Genomic DNA, 16,238 nt, shown 5'->3' with positions numbered 1-16,238 from the left:
CTCATGGTTACCAATGGCTTTTAGGGCGAGATCAGAAGTTATGCGAGTTTTGTGATTAATTATTTTGTGTCTACCCGTGTTTCTGTGTGTTCGCATAGAAAAAGGCACACCCTAATTTTTGCTTATTCCTTTTTGAACAAACTTTACTGAGCCATTTTCCATGACTTTCAGCAATGAATAACAGTGAATAACCCCTCGTCGTCTTGTTTTCATCAGTTTGGAAGACAAAAAAAAACAAGCGAGTGAGTGATTCAGGAAAAAAAGTGTCTAAATTGATTCAGATCCCTATTTTTTTTGTAATACCGCGAATCGGTAATCCAAAAAATATCGAAGATGAGCGAAAGTAAGTGTTTATTACAATTGTAAACCATAAAACCGAATTCCATCATTGGATAGCTTGTGTTGCAGATAAACAACCCGAAGATTGCTCTGCAATGGCCGAAGATCGACCGCTGACACCGGAAGAGGAACCGGCTCAGGAAGAACCACCCAAGCCGGAGGATATGCAGGTGGTTAAGATGGAAGATGTGATTACGATCGATCCGGATGCGACCGATGTTGACCTGAACCATGGACGGATCGGGAAAATAGAACGGTTGGAACCGTTGGTCAATCTAGAAAGGTATGTCAATCTAACCAAATAGGGTGTGACAAAATGTGTGTTCTCGCTATGGTAGGGCAAGTGTACCATTAGTGGTGCATCTAAGGGAAAACTGCTAAAACATGGTGATAAAATCATGAAATATATTATTTTAACGTATTATTCGATAGATCTCAAATCCTTCTATCATTCGAATTATACAAATCACGATTCATTTGAAATTTCCGTGCAAAAAGCCTTGCATCAATAATAGGAACACTGTTCCTTTAGTGGAGGTATGCTTTAAAAATGGTTCCTTTAGTGGCGCAGACCATTGATTTCTTATGAGACCCTCCACTATGGGTACTGATGCACCACTATAGGTTTTTAGCAAAATAATTGTTTTAGATAGTTTTACGGTAACATTTCAGGTATATTATTCGATTACTTATATCATTTTTGCATCGTAAATCATAGAAAAATATCATATAATCATTTATTAGTTCGAAACATGCCAAAACACACTACCTCCACTAAGGGAGCATTTGCGTTATACTTATGGGTTTTAACTTTTTTGAGAATTGCAGTGAATTCTGGTGTTAAATTGTGAAATGTCACCTAAGAGTCTTTGAAGGTTTCTTCAAAGCCTCTAGCATTTTGTATCATGATTCTGCTGTCTGTTCTTTTACGTGGTTATTCAAATGGTTCTTCAGGAATTTCTTCTTAGATTATTCGCGTAATTCCTTAGTAATTCTTCTAGTAATTACTTAGGAGATTTCATCTAAAATATTTCCATGAGGTTTTCCATAATTTTATCTAAATATTCTCCGCCAATTTTCACAAGAACTCCAGAAATTCCTAAAGCGAGAATTTTTTTTCCAGAATTTGCGTTTCCATCAATTTTTACAGGGGTTACTCTGAAAATTGTCCCAGGATATTCTCTACAGTTTTTTACTAGTTTTTGCAGTGAGTTCTCCAGTTATTACGCTAGCTTAGCAAATCTTCCAAATATTCCAACAGAAATTCCTGTAAGAAAATCCTTAAAGGATTATTCAGGGTTTTTGAAGAAATTTCGCTTCAGGTACGCTTAAAAAATTAGGATCGTTTTATGACTTTCGTTACATAGTGTTTTCATATGTAGGTCTAGAATAGGGACTTAGGATTTTAACGCATTTTAAATGGTAAGTCTCTAATGTCTGTTTTAACCAAAATGGTCTTTGAAATAACTTTTTGCGTTACTCTGTTTGCGATGCTTCATTTTATCAATGTCTTTAACCTGATTGCCGGAGCAAGGGAAGGCCATTCATTAAAGCACAATTTGGACCGACAGTAGTTAGGCCCTCAAGGCGCGGTGATCTGGCCGATGACGAGATACACCGACGCACCCGCGCATCCTCTCCTCTTCACATCTTGTACCGTTTAATACTCTTACTATTCCTATACTTAACGCATCATAATTTCGATAATCTCTTGGACTGGCTGTAACTTCGACCCCTCAACGTACCGCTAACTTTGAGCACCACCTTCAAATAAGGTATTGTCGTGTAGGATCGACTCTCTCTAACGAACTGCATTCAAATAGTAGTAACCCCAGCCTCAGCAACCTTACCCGCATCGTTAGTAAAGCTTCGCTCTACCCTGATCAATTTTTGCATATGCCTACTCTTACCACTGACGGCTTTCACCTTCCTCCAAAGCTCGCTAGAGCTAGTGGATTCCGATATATCTGCCGTTAATTCGGTCGACGTGTCCTTTTTGGCATCTTCGATCACCTTTCTGGACTTGGCGCGAGTACGCTGAAAATCTTTCAGCTTACCAGCCCTCGAGTGAGGGATCATTCAGAGCCAGTCTACGTAGCGCTCTAAGCGACTTACGTCGGCTTTTGATTGCATTGTAAACATCGGTACTCCACCAAGGAACAGTCTTGCAACCACCTCTACGTGTACCTTTGGGATGTTACGATGTGCGACCTTACCATAAAGACTCGAGCACGGTGCTCAGGGTTGAGCCTCCTAAAACATGACTAGGTCTCGAACCCCCACACTTCGGACTCCCCCTTTCTTGTTCGTTAATCTAGTATCGATTGCATAGCTGTCTCCACCAAACTATCCACAAGGAATCACGGGGAGGTAAGAAACCACTACAAGGCCTAGTAGCCGGTCACAGGTGACCAGTGAAAGGTGCTTGAATTTACCAGGCCACTTTGCGATGAATCCTGCTGCAATATGATAGAAACTTTAGGGAAAACTTCCGAACTCTTACCGTAAAACGGGGTGAATAGAAAAAGTGGGGCAAATAGAAACAAAACAACTTTCAGTTAAAAATGCGACTATTATGTAATGATAAAATTTACAAACCTACTGAACTATATTTTTTTTCATTAGTTCAATAACAACAGAGTATCGCTAAACTATTTTCAAATTAAAAATTTTGCTACATTTCTCATTAAAAAATTGGGAAGAAAATATTGAAATCTCAATCATTTTTGATAGCTTGAAACATCCGTCATTTTGGCTGATTTCAAAAATGATCGAAAATTTAACTTAGTTTAAAAAAAGATTTTTTCTTCACTAAATAAATAGTGTAGAACTAGCCCTCGTGCGTTAAAATACACTCAAATAAAGATTTAAAAAAAAAAAAATTCACTAAATAAATACATGATGCTATTTCTTCAAGATGCACTTAAAAATGTGTTTATTTTTCCATTAAAATGTAAAAAGTATTGGTATTTACTGAACAGTGTTTCTATTCGCCCCATCGCGGGGTGAATAGAAACATACAACATTTTCATAAATCTTCGTGCGATATACTTTTTATTTTTTAACAGCAATTGGGGTCTGAACAAAGGAAGACGCGACCCATATTTAAGACTAATAAAATTGGTTTGTATCCACACGGTTTAAGTTGTACACATTCAAACATGTCGGAAAGTGTTTCTATTCGCCCCATTTTACGGTACCCGATCATTCTATTAGTCCTTCAGGATTTTTTTTTCTGAGGTTCCTCGAGAAAAAGCTTAACAAATTTTGCTTGTGATTCTTTCAGCTCTGTTGTCTCTAGATAGTATTTAGATTACTTTACTCCTGCAGGGATCCTTCCAGATATTCTTTTGGACATTCCTCTACTGATTCTTCTAGTAATTACTCTAGCGATTTTCAAGAATTGCTTAAAATAATTCGTCAAGAATTAGTGTAGTAATTTCCTCAGTAGCTACTCTTTAAACTATCCCAGAGACTTTCCCACGATTTCTTGGAGATGTCTTTTCACTAATTCTTTCGGTGAATTCTCTAGTTGTTGCTCATACAACAAATCAAACAGAAGTTGTTCAAAAAAAAAAAAAAAAATCTTCAAATTTGATTCCAAGAAACCCTTCAAGAATACCTACGGTAATTTTTCCAGGCATTTTCAATTCATCCATGATTTCTCCCAAGAATAGCTCCAAATGTTTCTCCAAGAATCATTTGTGGAAAATTGTTAAGAACTCTCCAATAAATTCGATCTGGGATTTTTCATGAAGTTCTGCTGTTCTTCCAAACATTTCTCGAGTAACTTTTTAAGTAAAACTTCATTATTGATTTGAAAATTCATTCAAAGTTTTACACCAGTAAATACTAGATCAATTATTTCAGTATCATTCCTACAGAATCTTCAAGTATTCCGCCCGTTGTTTTCAAGGAATTGATTCCAAAAATCCTGGTGTATATGTGTGTACCGATTTGGTTTTCAATAATTATCTTAGCAATTTATCTATGAAATCCTCCAAGACGTTCACATCAGTCCAGAAGTTCTTTCAGTTGATCACTCTAGAATTTACAGAAGTTTCATAAGAGTTAGTCTAGATTTTTTTTAGAAATATGTCCCAGATTAAAAAAAATCTTCAATCATTTCTAAAAATATCCTTGACATTTTCTCTGGGAAGAATACCTGGAAACAAAATCTTTGATGAAATTGGGAAATGGATCAAAGAGGAGGAGAAACTGTTGGAGAAAATCCTGAAGATACCTGTTGAAGAAATTTCTCGTAAAACTCATAAAAAAATCTTGAACGATCATTTTGAAGGAATTCGTGATAAATCTCTAAAGGCATCACCGGAGAAATTACTCGTTGAAGTCTTGAAGATGTTCTATACCTAAATCTTGGTTGAAGTTCTAGGGAAATCGATTGAAGGAACACAGGATGAATTCCTGACGGAATTAGGACTTTCCTAAAGAAAAAAAAAAAAACTGAAAGAATCTTTGGATGACTTCCTGTTGAAATCTTTGAGGTAACATCTGGGGTTATTTATCAAAGTGTTCCAGATCGAATTCTCGAGGGTTTGTAAAACAAAATTCTTAAAGAAAAAATAATAACAAAAGGAACTCCTGATGAATTATTGAAGACAATCATGAAAAATACAAACAGATATACGAGCAGTAAAAATGGCATAATCTCACGAGGAATTCCAGAAAAAGGTCAAAGAAATATTTTTAGAGGAATGTCTTGTTAGATTCTCTGCGGAATCAAACTCTTATGTGTTGGTTGATGCTAGTTTTCATACCCGTGAAGGCCCCATACTCTGCGCACTTAAGGCTTTTCAAATTTCAAACAGCTGTAATTAATTGAAAACAAAACACAATATTCTGATATTTTGGAAGCAAATCCTTATTGATCTTATATATAAGGAAAAAATATAAAAGCTTCACTAAGTAATGATTTTTATCGCAAATTTTTAATTTTTCTCAAGGGTGTCCGTGTTCCTAACTCTGCGCACTCATTATTGCAATGCTCCTATTGGGATTTCGTTACCGGAACTCGGAATTGAAAAACGCGGATACTTCGAGAACAATTAAGGAGCTTTATTTAAATGCGACTATACTGCACGATGTGCAAAATTGAAAGAGGAAGAACAATTTGAATATGGACCGATGCACGAGTTCACTAATTTGACGTTCGAGCGGTGCCGAATTCACTCGTTGCCATGGTCACGTAAATAACACGGCACCACTCAAACGTCAGATAGTGAACTCGTGCATCGGTCCATGGGTCGCAGCTTACTACGACCTTATTGGGTTGGTTGCTATGCAACAGGCATTGCCACCCAGCATGGATGGAATGACCAGAATAGCCGATTGCTACTTGGATTACACCCCCTCTCAATCCGCAATTCCGAGACGACGTCCAAGTTGTCCCAATCGACTGGTATCCATCGGCTTAGTAAAAAGGTCAGCTAGTTGATCTTCGGTTCGTACATATTCAATCTTCACACAGCCTTTGGAAATATGATCGCGAACAAAATGATGCCTTACATCTATATGCTTCGACCTTTTTGATTCGCAGTTCTTTGCCATTCCAATACAACCTTGGTTGTCCTCGGTAGATTGTAACTGGAATGTTGGAGCTCTTCAACTTCAGATCATCCAGGATACCAGATAGCCAAACTGCTTCGGAAACCGCGGAGCTGAGGGCGATATACTCAGCCTCGCTGGATGAAGTAGCCACCGTAGTTTGCTTCTTACTTGACCAGCTAACGAGATTACCGAAAACGAGGAAAATGAATCCACTCACCGACTTACGATCTTCGACGTCCGAAGCCCAGTCCGCATCGACGTAACCAACCAATGGCTCGGCAGATTCGGTTCGCTTGTATTCCAAACATTTAGTTTTGGTTCCTTTGATGAACCGGACCACCCTTTTCAAGCTCTGCCAATGTTGTGTGGTTGGCTTCCGTTGAAATCGTCCTAAGAATCCAACGGAATAGCAGATGTCCGGCCTGGTGCACAACATCACGTACATCAACGACCCAAGAAGTTCTCTGTACGGACGATCCGTTGGTTCCCCGGTTCGAGTTAATTGGATTCCTTTTTCCATTGGAGTCTTCACTGGATTACAGTCCACCATATCGAAGCGCGCCAAAAGTTTGTCTACGTTAGCTTCTTGCGTTAAACGTAAACTTCCACGCCTAACATCGTAGTCCAAATGCATGCCAAGGAAATGGCTGACTTCCCCGCAATCGGTCATCGCAAACATCGTGGTTAATTGCCTTTTCAGCTTCAAGATGGTCATTGGGTTCCTTCCACATATCAGCAGGTCATCCACATACAGAACGATATAGATTTCGTTACCATCCTGAATCCTAGTATAGAGGCAGTAATCATGCCGGGAGCGTGTGAAACCCAATTTCAATAATTGTTCATTGAATTTCTCATTCCAGCATCTTGGCGATTGTTTCAAGCCATAGAGAGACTTGAGAAGTTGGCATACTGTGTTCGACGGTGCTTTGACTCCATCCGGGACCGCCATGTAGATGTTTTCCTTCAACTCACCGTACAGGAAAGCTGTCTTGACGTCCATGTGGTGAAAGGAAAAAACTTTGGTGAACACCCGCTGCCAGTATCGTTCGAATTGTGGCCAGCTTCGCCACGGGGGCAAACGTCTCTTCATAATCCAGCCCAGCCTTTTGAAGAAAACCTTTGGCGACAAGTCGCGCCTTGTACCGCACTGGATTTCCATTCGAATCGTCCTTGACTCGGAACACCCATTTGGCCTTAAGGGGTTTTACGCCATCCGGGCACTTGACGAAACGCCACACGTTGTTTGCAGCCATCGAATGCAGCTCGTCCTTAACGGCACCAAGCCATTGTTGTCGGTCGTCACGTTGCATGATGTCGTCATAACGCATGGGTACATCTGTGGAAATCGATTCGCCAGAAGTTGCTCTATAGTTTACAAAGTAATCGAACAACTTACCAGGAAGCCTGCGCTCCCGTTCGCTACGCCTCGACACCGGCTCACTCGGAGTTTCGTGTCTTTCAATTTGCGAAGGGAGCGCGTCTGCTGAATCCTCGTAGTCCGTTGAAATGTCGTCATCCTCAATACTGCCACCAGCAGCCTCATCACCATCAGAATCGCTTTCAGCTTCGTTAGGCACAATGCCAAGATCTTCATCTGCAGAGCTTTCCCCCTCTTGCTCGAAAGGGAAATTCACCACCAGTGGAACATCGTCGACAGGCTTCAGCTGAGCATACGGAAAAGTATCTTCGTCGAATTTTACGTCACGAGCAATTTTCACCTTTCGCGCTTGCATGTCCCAAAGCCGATATCCGTTGGGGGCGTAGCCGATCATAATCATCTCACGGCTCTTTGGATCCAACTTTTTGCGCTGCTGATTTGGAATCCATGCAAAACACCGACACCCAAATACTCGTAACTTGTCCAAACTTGGCTTCGAACCAAACCATCTTTCAGCCGGAGAAACACCGACCGGTAGGGCAACCGTGGGGCTTCGGTTCAACAAGTACACGCACGCCAACGCCGCTTCGGACCAAAGATATTTCGGTACACCAGAATCAATCAGAACAGCACGAATTCTTTCTACGAGAGTTCGGTTGAACCTCTCAGCAACCCCGTTTTGTTGAGGTGTATACGCAACGGTGCTTTCAATTTGGATGCCTTTTCGCTTGTAATACTTTTTCTGGGCGTTAGAACAGTATTCTCTCCCTTGGTCAACGGTGATTTTCGAAATCTGCAACCCAAATGCGGCGGAAACTGTGGCTTCATACTCACGAAATTTTTCAAAGACGTTGGATTTTTTCTTGAGCAGGTAGATCATCGCAAAATGTGTGTAGTCGTCGATGAAGGAAACGATGTACTTTGACCCGTCCCAGGCTGTCGGGTCGATTGGGCCACACACGTCGGAGTGAATGCGCTCGAGGGGGCGACTTGCATGACTTCTAGTTCCATTGAACGGCTCACGACACTGTTTCCCTTGCACGCAAGCTTCACAAAAACCGACCGTGGGTAGCTTCTTGATTCCTTGCAGCATACCTTCTCTAAGCATGGTGTCCATTCCATGTTGGCTGATATGACCCAGCCGCCGATGCCACAGCGTGCCCGGATCTGTCTCACAGACATTCGCGCAAACGTGTTCCAACGTCAGCACTATTTCGTATAGGCTACCTACCAACTTGCCGGTCGCTAAAATTTCGCCACGTTTCTTCAACAGAGCCTTGTTGTCGGAGAACACTACATCGATGCCAGCTCGTGCCAGCTTTTTCACCGACATCAAATTTTCTCTCAGGTCCGGGACAAAGAGGACATCCTTCATGTTGAACAGAACCCCCTTGTTCCTCGTTGCATCAATCTTACCGATCGTCCTGGCAACCATCTCCTGACCTTCTTTTGCCACTTTTATTTCTATTGGGCGCACTAGCGTTTCGAACGACGAGAAAAAAGATTTTTGACTCACCAAATGATCGCTGCAGCTAGAGTCCAATTTGAACGCCACAGTGTTGGTCCGGTCACGTTTTGATAACGATGCGTCCGCCATGAAGCTCACCGCGCTTCTTTTAACGCAGTTGGCTTCGCGTTTTCTACGCCCGTTGCTATGGGCGTTACCACGTGCACCGTTGCTATGCCCATCGTCTTGACCACGTTGCTTGCAATCTTTTTTCATGTGACCACGCATGCCACATTTGTGGCACTTACCATCGAATTTGCGTTGACTACTTCCGGAAAATGCGGCTGGCTTGTCTTCGCTGGCATCTTCTTGTCGATCCGACCGTTTTGACTCCTCAGCCAAAAGCCGTTGCTTCACCAAATCGAGCGTTAAATCCTCTTCGCTTACGTTTTCCAGCGCCGTCACCAACGGGTCGTACGAGTCCGGTAGCGTCAGGAAAAGTTGAGACACCAGATCTCCTTCCGCTAGGGTTGCACCGGCCGTTTTGAGCTTTCGTACAAGCCCATCGAATTCCACCAGATGACTCCGCATACCGTTGCCTTCTTTCATCCGGAGCCGTGCCAGTTGCTTCCTTATCCACGTCTGGCTGGCTACGGACTTTTTCGCGTACGTTGCCTCCAGACTCTCCCACATTTCTTTTGCGGTTGCCTTTTCTCGAACGACTTCCAACCACTCGTCGGAAATGAAACTCACCAACAGTGATTTCGCCTTCCGGTCCATTTCCACGAACTTCGCTCGATCAGCTTCTACTTCCGGGGCTTCCCCGGTGAGAACCACTGACACGCCAGCTGCTTCGATGAAAAGCTTCACCCGGTAACTCCAATTCTGGAACTCGCTTCCATTCCCGCGGAACTGCGGAATTCCGTGCGCCAGCTCTTTCTGTGTGGTGCCCATAACCTATTGGGATTTCGTTACCGGAACTCGGAATTGAAAAACGCGGATACTTCGAGAACAATTAAGGAGCTTTATTTAAATGCGACTATACTGCACGATGTGCAAAATTGAAAGAGGAAGAACAATTTGAATATGGGTCGCAGCTTACTACGACCTTGTTGGGTTGGTTGCTATGCAACAGGCATTGCCACCCAGCATGGATGGAATGACCAGAATAGCCGATTGCTACTTGGATTACAGCTCCTTATTCTGCGCATTTAGGTTCCTAACTCTGCGCACTCGATAAATTCTTTATAACAGTTGAAGTATTCTACTAAAAGCATCACTAGCATTTAAACTCCGAATTAATCTTCATTTTTTTTTGCATTATAAGGCTTTACGTCCCCAGCGGAGCGTGGAATGCCTATAACACAAGTTTACTGAGTGAAGTGAATTTTATCTATAATTTAATTGAATGCCATTAGGTGCAACTCTCAAAACAATCGAAATCATAATATGATTTCCAAAACATCCTAATTAACTTAGTTTTCTAAAATCTAAACCAACATACGAAAAGGGTACAAACTACGTATTTTTTGCGTTCATTGGCTTGTAAAGGAAATACAGCTTTGACTGTTTATGTATTTACACTAGAAAATATAAAACAAAAATTTTCTTTGGTTCGGTTCGGGTTCGAGTTTGGTATTATATTATTGTCTCGGATTCGGGTCGGATCCGGGTTTTAAGAAAATAAATAAGAACCGGGTTCTGTTTTTGGTTATATGTGAAACCCGAACATTTCTACTAAATACGAAGAATAGTTTAAGCGTATGGGTGTATCCATTCTTAATGTATTGTTCATCTCTCAATCGAGAAGTATCGCCGCTCTGTATAAGCGTGACGTAATTAATGAACGATTCCTATTGCCGATCAATAACAGTACTTTATTGGCGTTTCTATTTGCAAATATGATTGAACCTCGATGTTCCATTACTCGATATTGACACATGAAACTATACAAAACATCAAAATTATTTTATTGCATGGTTAGAGAGCATTCAAAAATTACGTCCATCGTTCAGGGGAGGAAGAGTCTACGAAAATGTGATAATGCATGCAACAGGTACTGTAAACATCGCTACAGGGGATTGAGGGGACGGAGTGTAGAAATCCTTAAAATATGATGGACGTCATTTTTTAATCTTTCCTTACTATGATGGTCCTCTCAAATAAATTTCCAAAGCATTCCTGTTCCATATCTAGATGGTGTCGACAAGTCAATGGTTCCCTTCAATATAGACCTCTAGAGGGTTGATTGTATATTGAAAATAACGTTATATAATTGCTGCGCATAGTAACGAACATAGTTGAAAAATGGTTCTTAACTATGCGCACTAAAGAAGAATAAGAAAATGAAGAGAAAATAAGTTGCACTTTACCAGAGATGATTGCTCGATAAATAAACTAGTGATTACGTACTAAAAATCTGAAATATATTCTTTTTAATTTGCTTCAAATGACTTAAGTGATGAGGTACTCCCTTAGCATTTTTGCTAACGGGCAGTCAATTCGGACGTTTTTTAATATTTTTAAAGCTATTTTATTTTTTATTAAAGTAATAAACATAAATTTGTCGAGAAAATTCTACACGTTATTTTTTATTACTATTGTAGCAATATATGAAAAATAAATTTTGAACAAAAATGTAAATATTTTACCAGATTTTGGTGAAATTGCGCAGAGTTAGAAGCTGCGCAGAGTTAGGAGCCTTCACGGTACCGTGATTTCGGGTGAAATTGATCACTTTTCACGGTTTTTCTTGTCTGATTTCTATAATGTTGATAATGCCAAACAACTGAATGCAGAAAAACAAGTATGAAGGTGAGCCTTATTGACTCAAGTACCAACATTTTCTAACAAATGTAATTTTAGTGCTGAAAAATATGTCTAAAATAAAAAATCGGGAGATCTCATTTCGGGGTGAAATTGATCACTTATCAATGCGATTATCGTTAGTTTTCAAAACAACTCTACATAATGAATTTGAGCTCCCTGAATCCGAATATGCTTGCCAAATTCTTAACAATACAATATTTATAGAAATAATGAATGTTTAAATTTCAAGAATAACGCAGAAAACGCCTAAATGTATGCAATTTCCTAAGGAGTTTCCTGATATCTAACATAAATTCAATTATTTCAACCAAATAAACGAATTGGTGCGAGTTTTGGTTATGAAATCTAGTTTAGGGATATATCTTAAATATCCTAACAAACTTTCAGGATTATACCATGTCCAAATCCTTGTATAGAACTAGAAGTTTATTGATGTTTATCAATACTGCACCGTACAAGATTTTGAAATTTTACATTATTTTCATAGAAATGAACATTTTTGAACGCAAAAAACTTCACAATACACAATTTTGGCATACTTACAACAAACAACGTTCATTCACTGCAGGTTACATTGATATTTGTGCTCCATTAGAAAGAAATAAAATCGAGTGACACAGTGATCAATTTCACCCTACTGATCAATTTCACCCGAATTTACGGTACTTCCTGTTTGGCCTGTTTTTTTGTTCCTGTTGGGTCTCTTTTTAGGTTCTTTTGAACCTGTTTTTTGTTTCTTTTTTAAGCCAAGCGGTCTCAGTGATCCAGACCCACACAGTATACTGTACAGTCGAATTTCGTTCGTTGCACTATCTTTAGGTAGGCTACGTTTTAATTGGGCTCCCGTTAGTTGGGCTATAGCCCACTTAAAAGGCAAACGCCATTTTCAGACATAAGACCTAATTTATCAATGTAGCCCTGATTTTCTTTTGTTCTATGTTATTGACAGCTTAAAACTCAGCCCGATTAGTGAAAGTCTTGTACTAAGTGGGCTACAGGATTAGTGCAACGAACGAAAGTTGACTGTAATACTTGTCGTAAGCAATTTTGAAAACTTCACACAGTTATACGTAAGTCGTAAGTATTATTCGACTTGTCGATATCCCCGATAAAAAAATACTTAAAATACATCTTTTGGGAAATATATGGTCAGATTCTCTAAAAAATCTTTATGAAAACTCCAATCTCCTGATGCTATTTGGTTTCTTTACGCTTGATTGACATAAAGGATTAAAGCAGTGTAGTGGATCGATATTTCAATTTGCTTGGTACATGTGTTACAATTATGTCTCATTCTTCCTCAGGCTTTATCTGCGATGGAATCTGATCAAGAAAATCGAAAATTTGGATCATTTGATCGCCCTTCAGGAGCTAGAACTGTACGACAATCAGATTACGAAGCTGGAGAACCTGGATAACTTGGTCAATCTGGAGTAAGTGACACTTTCAAGATTTTCTAGATTATATTTTGTTATTTTTTTAACTATGAATGTTGATTATGATCTTTTACAGAGTTTTGGACATTAGCTTCAATCGGATTCACAAAATAGAAAATTTGGATCGATTAGTTAAATTGAGTAAACTATATCTGTGTGCAAATAAGATCTCAGTTATTGAAAACATTGGTCATCTTAGCAACTTGACCATGCTGGAATTGGGAGATAATAAGCTAAGGGTAAGTGAAATTACATATTCCTCCCCAAAGACTTTACTATTGTGTCATGAAATTTAAAATTTCTAGAAAATTCAACACTTGGATACATTGACAAACTTGACCAAGCTGTACTTGGGCAAGAACAAGATCACCAAGATCGAGAACTTGGACAAACTGGTCAACCTGGAGTGCCTTAGCTTGCAGTGCAATCGACTGGTGAAGATCGAAAACCTAGACAAGCTGGTCAACCTGACGGAGCTGTATTTGTCCGAGAACGGAATCGAAAAGATCGAAAACCTCGATCACAACAAGCAGCTGGACACGCTGGATTTGGCCAAAAACCGTATTAAAACCATTGAGAATGTGGCGCATTTGGAGTGCCTGGAAGAATTCTGGGTAAGTTAGCAGCAATGGGCTTTTCTCATGATCGGGGCTGGTAGCGATTGAGTGTCTTGAAAATACGAACTTTAGAAACCTTATGCCTGAAAAAAGAAATCATTTTGTTATGTTTCCATTATTTTCTCCAGGAATGTTATCAAACATTAATTCAAGTGTTTGCCTAAAGTTTCCTCCCGAAAACAATGCTCAAGAAAATTATACCATTTCAGATGAACGACAACTCCGTCTCGGACTGGACCTGCGTGGATGTGTTGGCGGCGAATAAAAAGTTGGCCACCGTCTATCTGGAACGTAATCCAATCGCTTCGGATAGCACCTACCGTAAGAAGTTGAAGCTGGCCATTCCGTGGTTGACCCAAATCGATGCCACACTGTGTCGTTAAACAGTCGAAATGCATGGAGCGCCATCTCATCAGTAGTAAGAAGGGAACAAATTGAGCATACTTAATACAAACCGACGTTAATGTTTTATTAATTGGAACATAACCTGAAGAAATGCTGCATACTAATAATTATCAGTTGTATGGCACTACACTTGGAATATCATTGTAACAAGAGATAAAAAGAATTGTACACTCCATACCACGAGATCTGCTTTTGATGACCGGATTATGAAAATGTTGATCGTTATGATAGCTGCGTGAAAGCTGGAGTTTCGTTAACAATTGGATAACAATTAACAAATGTTCTAACCCATATTTGATGCGATCTATTGGAACTCTATACAAATTAAGTTTATTCTAGCAAATTGAGACTACTTGACGAGTTCTTTGTCGGTGTATTCAGACTGGTTTTGTTCAGACTGATCAACAAACTTTCTATTTATTGATTTCAAAGCGTCGTCGTACGATGACGGGAAAACTATGTAGAACCTGGATTGCTCTAATTGCACTGAAGTAGGACACAACAAGCATAGACATAATCATCAATTCTGCTACAATGAAGTATATGGTTGCAGTTAGAGGCAGTGGTAGGCTCTGCTGTTAATACTAAGGTAGTGCTTGTGGCATCGACGTAAGTAGAGCTCTAAGCAAAATCCTGCAACAATCGAGGAAGGTTATATAGAATGTTTTCCCAGATCCAGATCATCTTCCGCCGTCTATCACCGCTAGTAAGGGGTCATGCACAAATTACGTCACGCTCCGACGGGGAGAGGGGGTGAAGCCAAGCGTGACAAGCCTTACAAAAAATTCGGAGGACTCATACAAAAAACGTATCGGAGCTTAACTCATAAAGATGGGCCCAGATGTTCGCACCGGCTGATAGGCACAATCTAGGAAACAGAACAGCTACCGGAGGAATGGAAGGAAGGGGTGATATACCCCATCTACAAGAAAGGCGACAGATTAGATTGTGAGAACTTTCGAGCGATCACCATTCTAAATGCGGCCTATAAAGTATTATCCCAGATCATCTTCCGTCGTCTGTCACCTATAGTAAGCGAGTTCGTGGGAAGTTATCAAGCCGGATTCGTTGACGGCCGATCGACAACGGACCAGATCTTTACTGTACGGCAAATCCTCTAAAAATGTCATGAATACCAGGTCCCAACGCATCACCTTTTCATCGATTTCAAGGCGGCATACGATAGTATCGACGGTGTAGAGCTATGGAAAATCATGGACGAGAACAGCTTTCCCGGGAAGCTCACGAGACTGATAAGAGCGACGATGGAGGGTATGCAAAATTGTGTGAAGGTTTCAGGCGAACATTCCAGTTCGTTTGGATCCCGCCGGGGACTACGACAAGGTGATGGACTTTCGTGCCTGTTGCTCAATATTGCGCTAGAAGGTGTTATTCGGAGAGCCGGGCTTAACAGCCGGGTACGATTTTTACGAGATCCAGTCAATTTGTTTGCTTCACGGATGATATGGACATTGTCGGCCGAACATTTGAAAATGTGGCAGACCTGTACACCCGCCTGAAACGCAAGGCTTTGAAGGTGGTGGTGAATACGACCAAGACAAAGTACATGTTAGCTGGTGGGCCGACCGCGTCAGGGCTTGCCTAGACAGCAATGTTACGATCGACGGAGATACGTTCGAGGTGACCAACTAGTTTATCTACCTGAGATCTTTACTGACGGACGTGATATACGGAGGCGCATCATCAGTTGAAGACGGGCCTACTACGACCTCCACAAGAAGCTGCGGTCAAAAAAGATTCATGCCCGCACCAAATGTACCATGTGCTCATAAGACCGGTAGTCCTCTACGGGCATGAAACGTGGACGATGCTCGAGGAGAACTTGCAAGCACTTGGAGTCTTCGAACGTCGGGTGCTTAGGACGATCTTTGGCAGAGTGCAGGAAAACGGTGTGTGGCGACGAAGGATGAATCACGAGCTCGCCCAACTCGATCCCAGTATCCAGAGGGCCAAAGCTAGAAGGATACGATAGGCGGGGCATGTTGCAAGAATGCCGGACAGCAACCCTGCAAACATGGTGTTCTTTCGGTGCGCATCGATTTGGCGAGCGTGGGACAGAACTGAGAATGGAGAAATGCGGCTACGAACGGAGTATAGTGGCATAATGGGGTCTACCCCGTTTGGCATAATTGCCATTTGGCATAATAGCCGTTTGGCATAATTGTGAAAAACATGAAATTCGATCAAATTTCTTC

The 16,238-nt window shown here is 40.8% G+C and overlaps 1 protein-coding gene across 3 annotated transcripts; it reads left to right on the top strand.

The window, feature by feature from the left end:
• Positions 1 to 203: 203 nt before the first annotated feature.
• LOC5568808 (protein phosphatase 1 regulatory subunit 7) lies at positions 204 to 14,197 on the top strand. Of its 3 annotated transcripts, none has more exons than XM_021845628.1 (6): positions 204 to 343; positions 424 to 622; positions 12,869 to 12,997; positions 13,077 to 13,239; positions 13,306 to 13,614; positions 13,827 to 14,197. In XM_021845628.1, exons 1-6 carry the CDS (start codon positions 334 to 336, stop codon positions 13,998 to 14,000), a joined length of 984 nt encoding a protein of 327 aa, XP_021701320.1. In that variant the 5' UTR covers positions 204 to 333; the 3' UTR covers positions 14,001 to 14,197. The 3 variants fall into 3 exon arrangements, with proteins under 3 accessions (XP_021701320.1, XP_021701319.1, XP_001658167.2); XM_021845627.1 differs by having other exon boundaries at positions 397 to 622; XM_001658117.2 differs by having other exon boundaries at positions 305 to 343; positions 409 to 622.
• The last annotated feature ends 2,041 nt before the right edge of the window (positions 14,198 to 16,238 follow it).

The sequence above is a fragment of the Aedes aegypti genome, chromosome 2 (genome assembly GCF_002204515.2).
Source record: "Aedes aegypti strain LVP_AGWG chromosome 2, AaegL5.0 Primary Assembly, whole genome shotgun sequence".
NCBI classification, from domain to species: domain Eukaryota; kingdom Metazoa; phylum Arthropoda; class Insecta; order Diptera; family Culicidae; genus Aedes; species Aedes aegypti.
The sequence above is the reverse complement of the archived record's forward strand: the minus strand, read 5'-3'. Positions and strand labels throughout refer to the sequence as shown.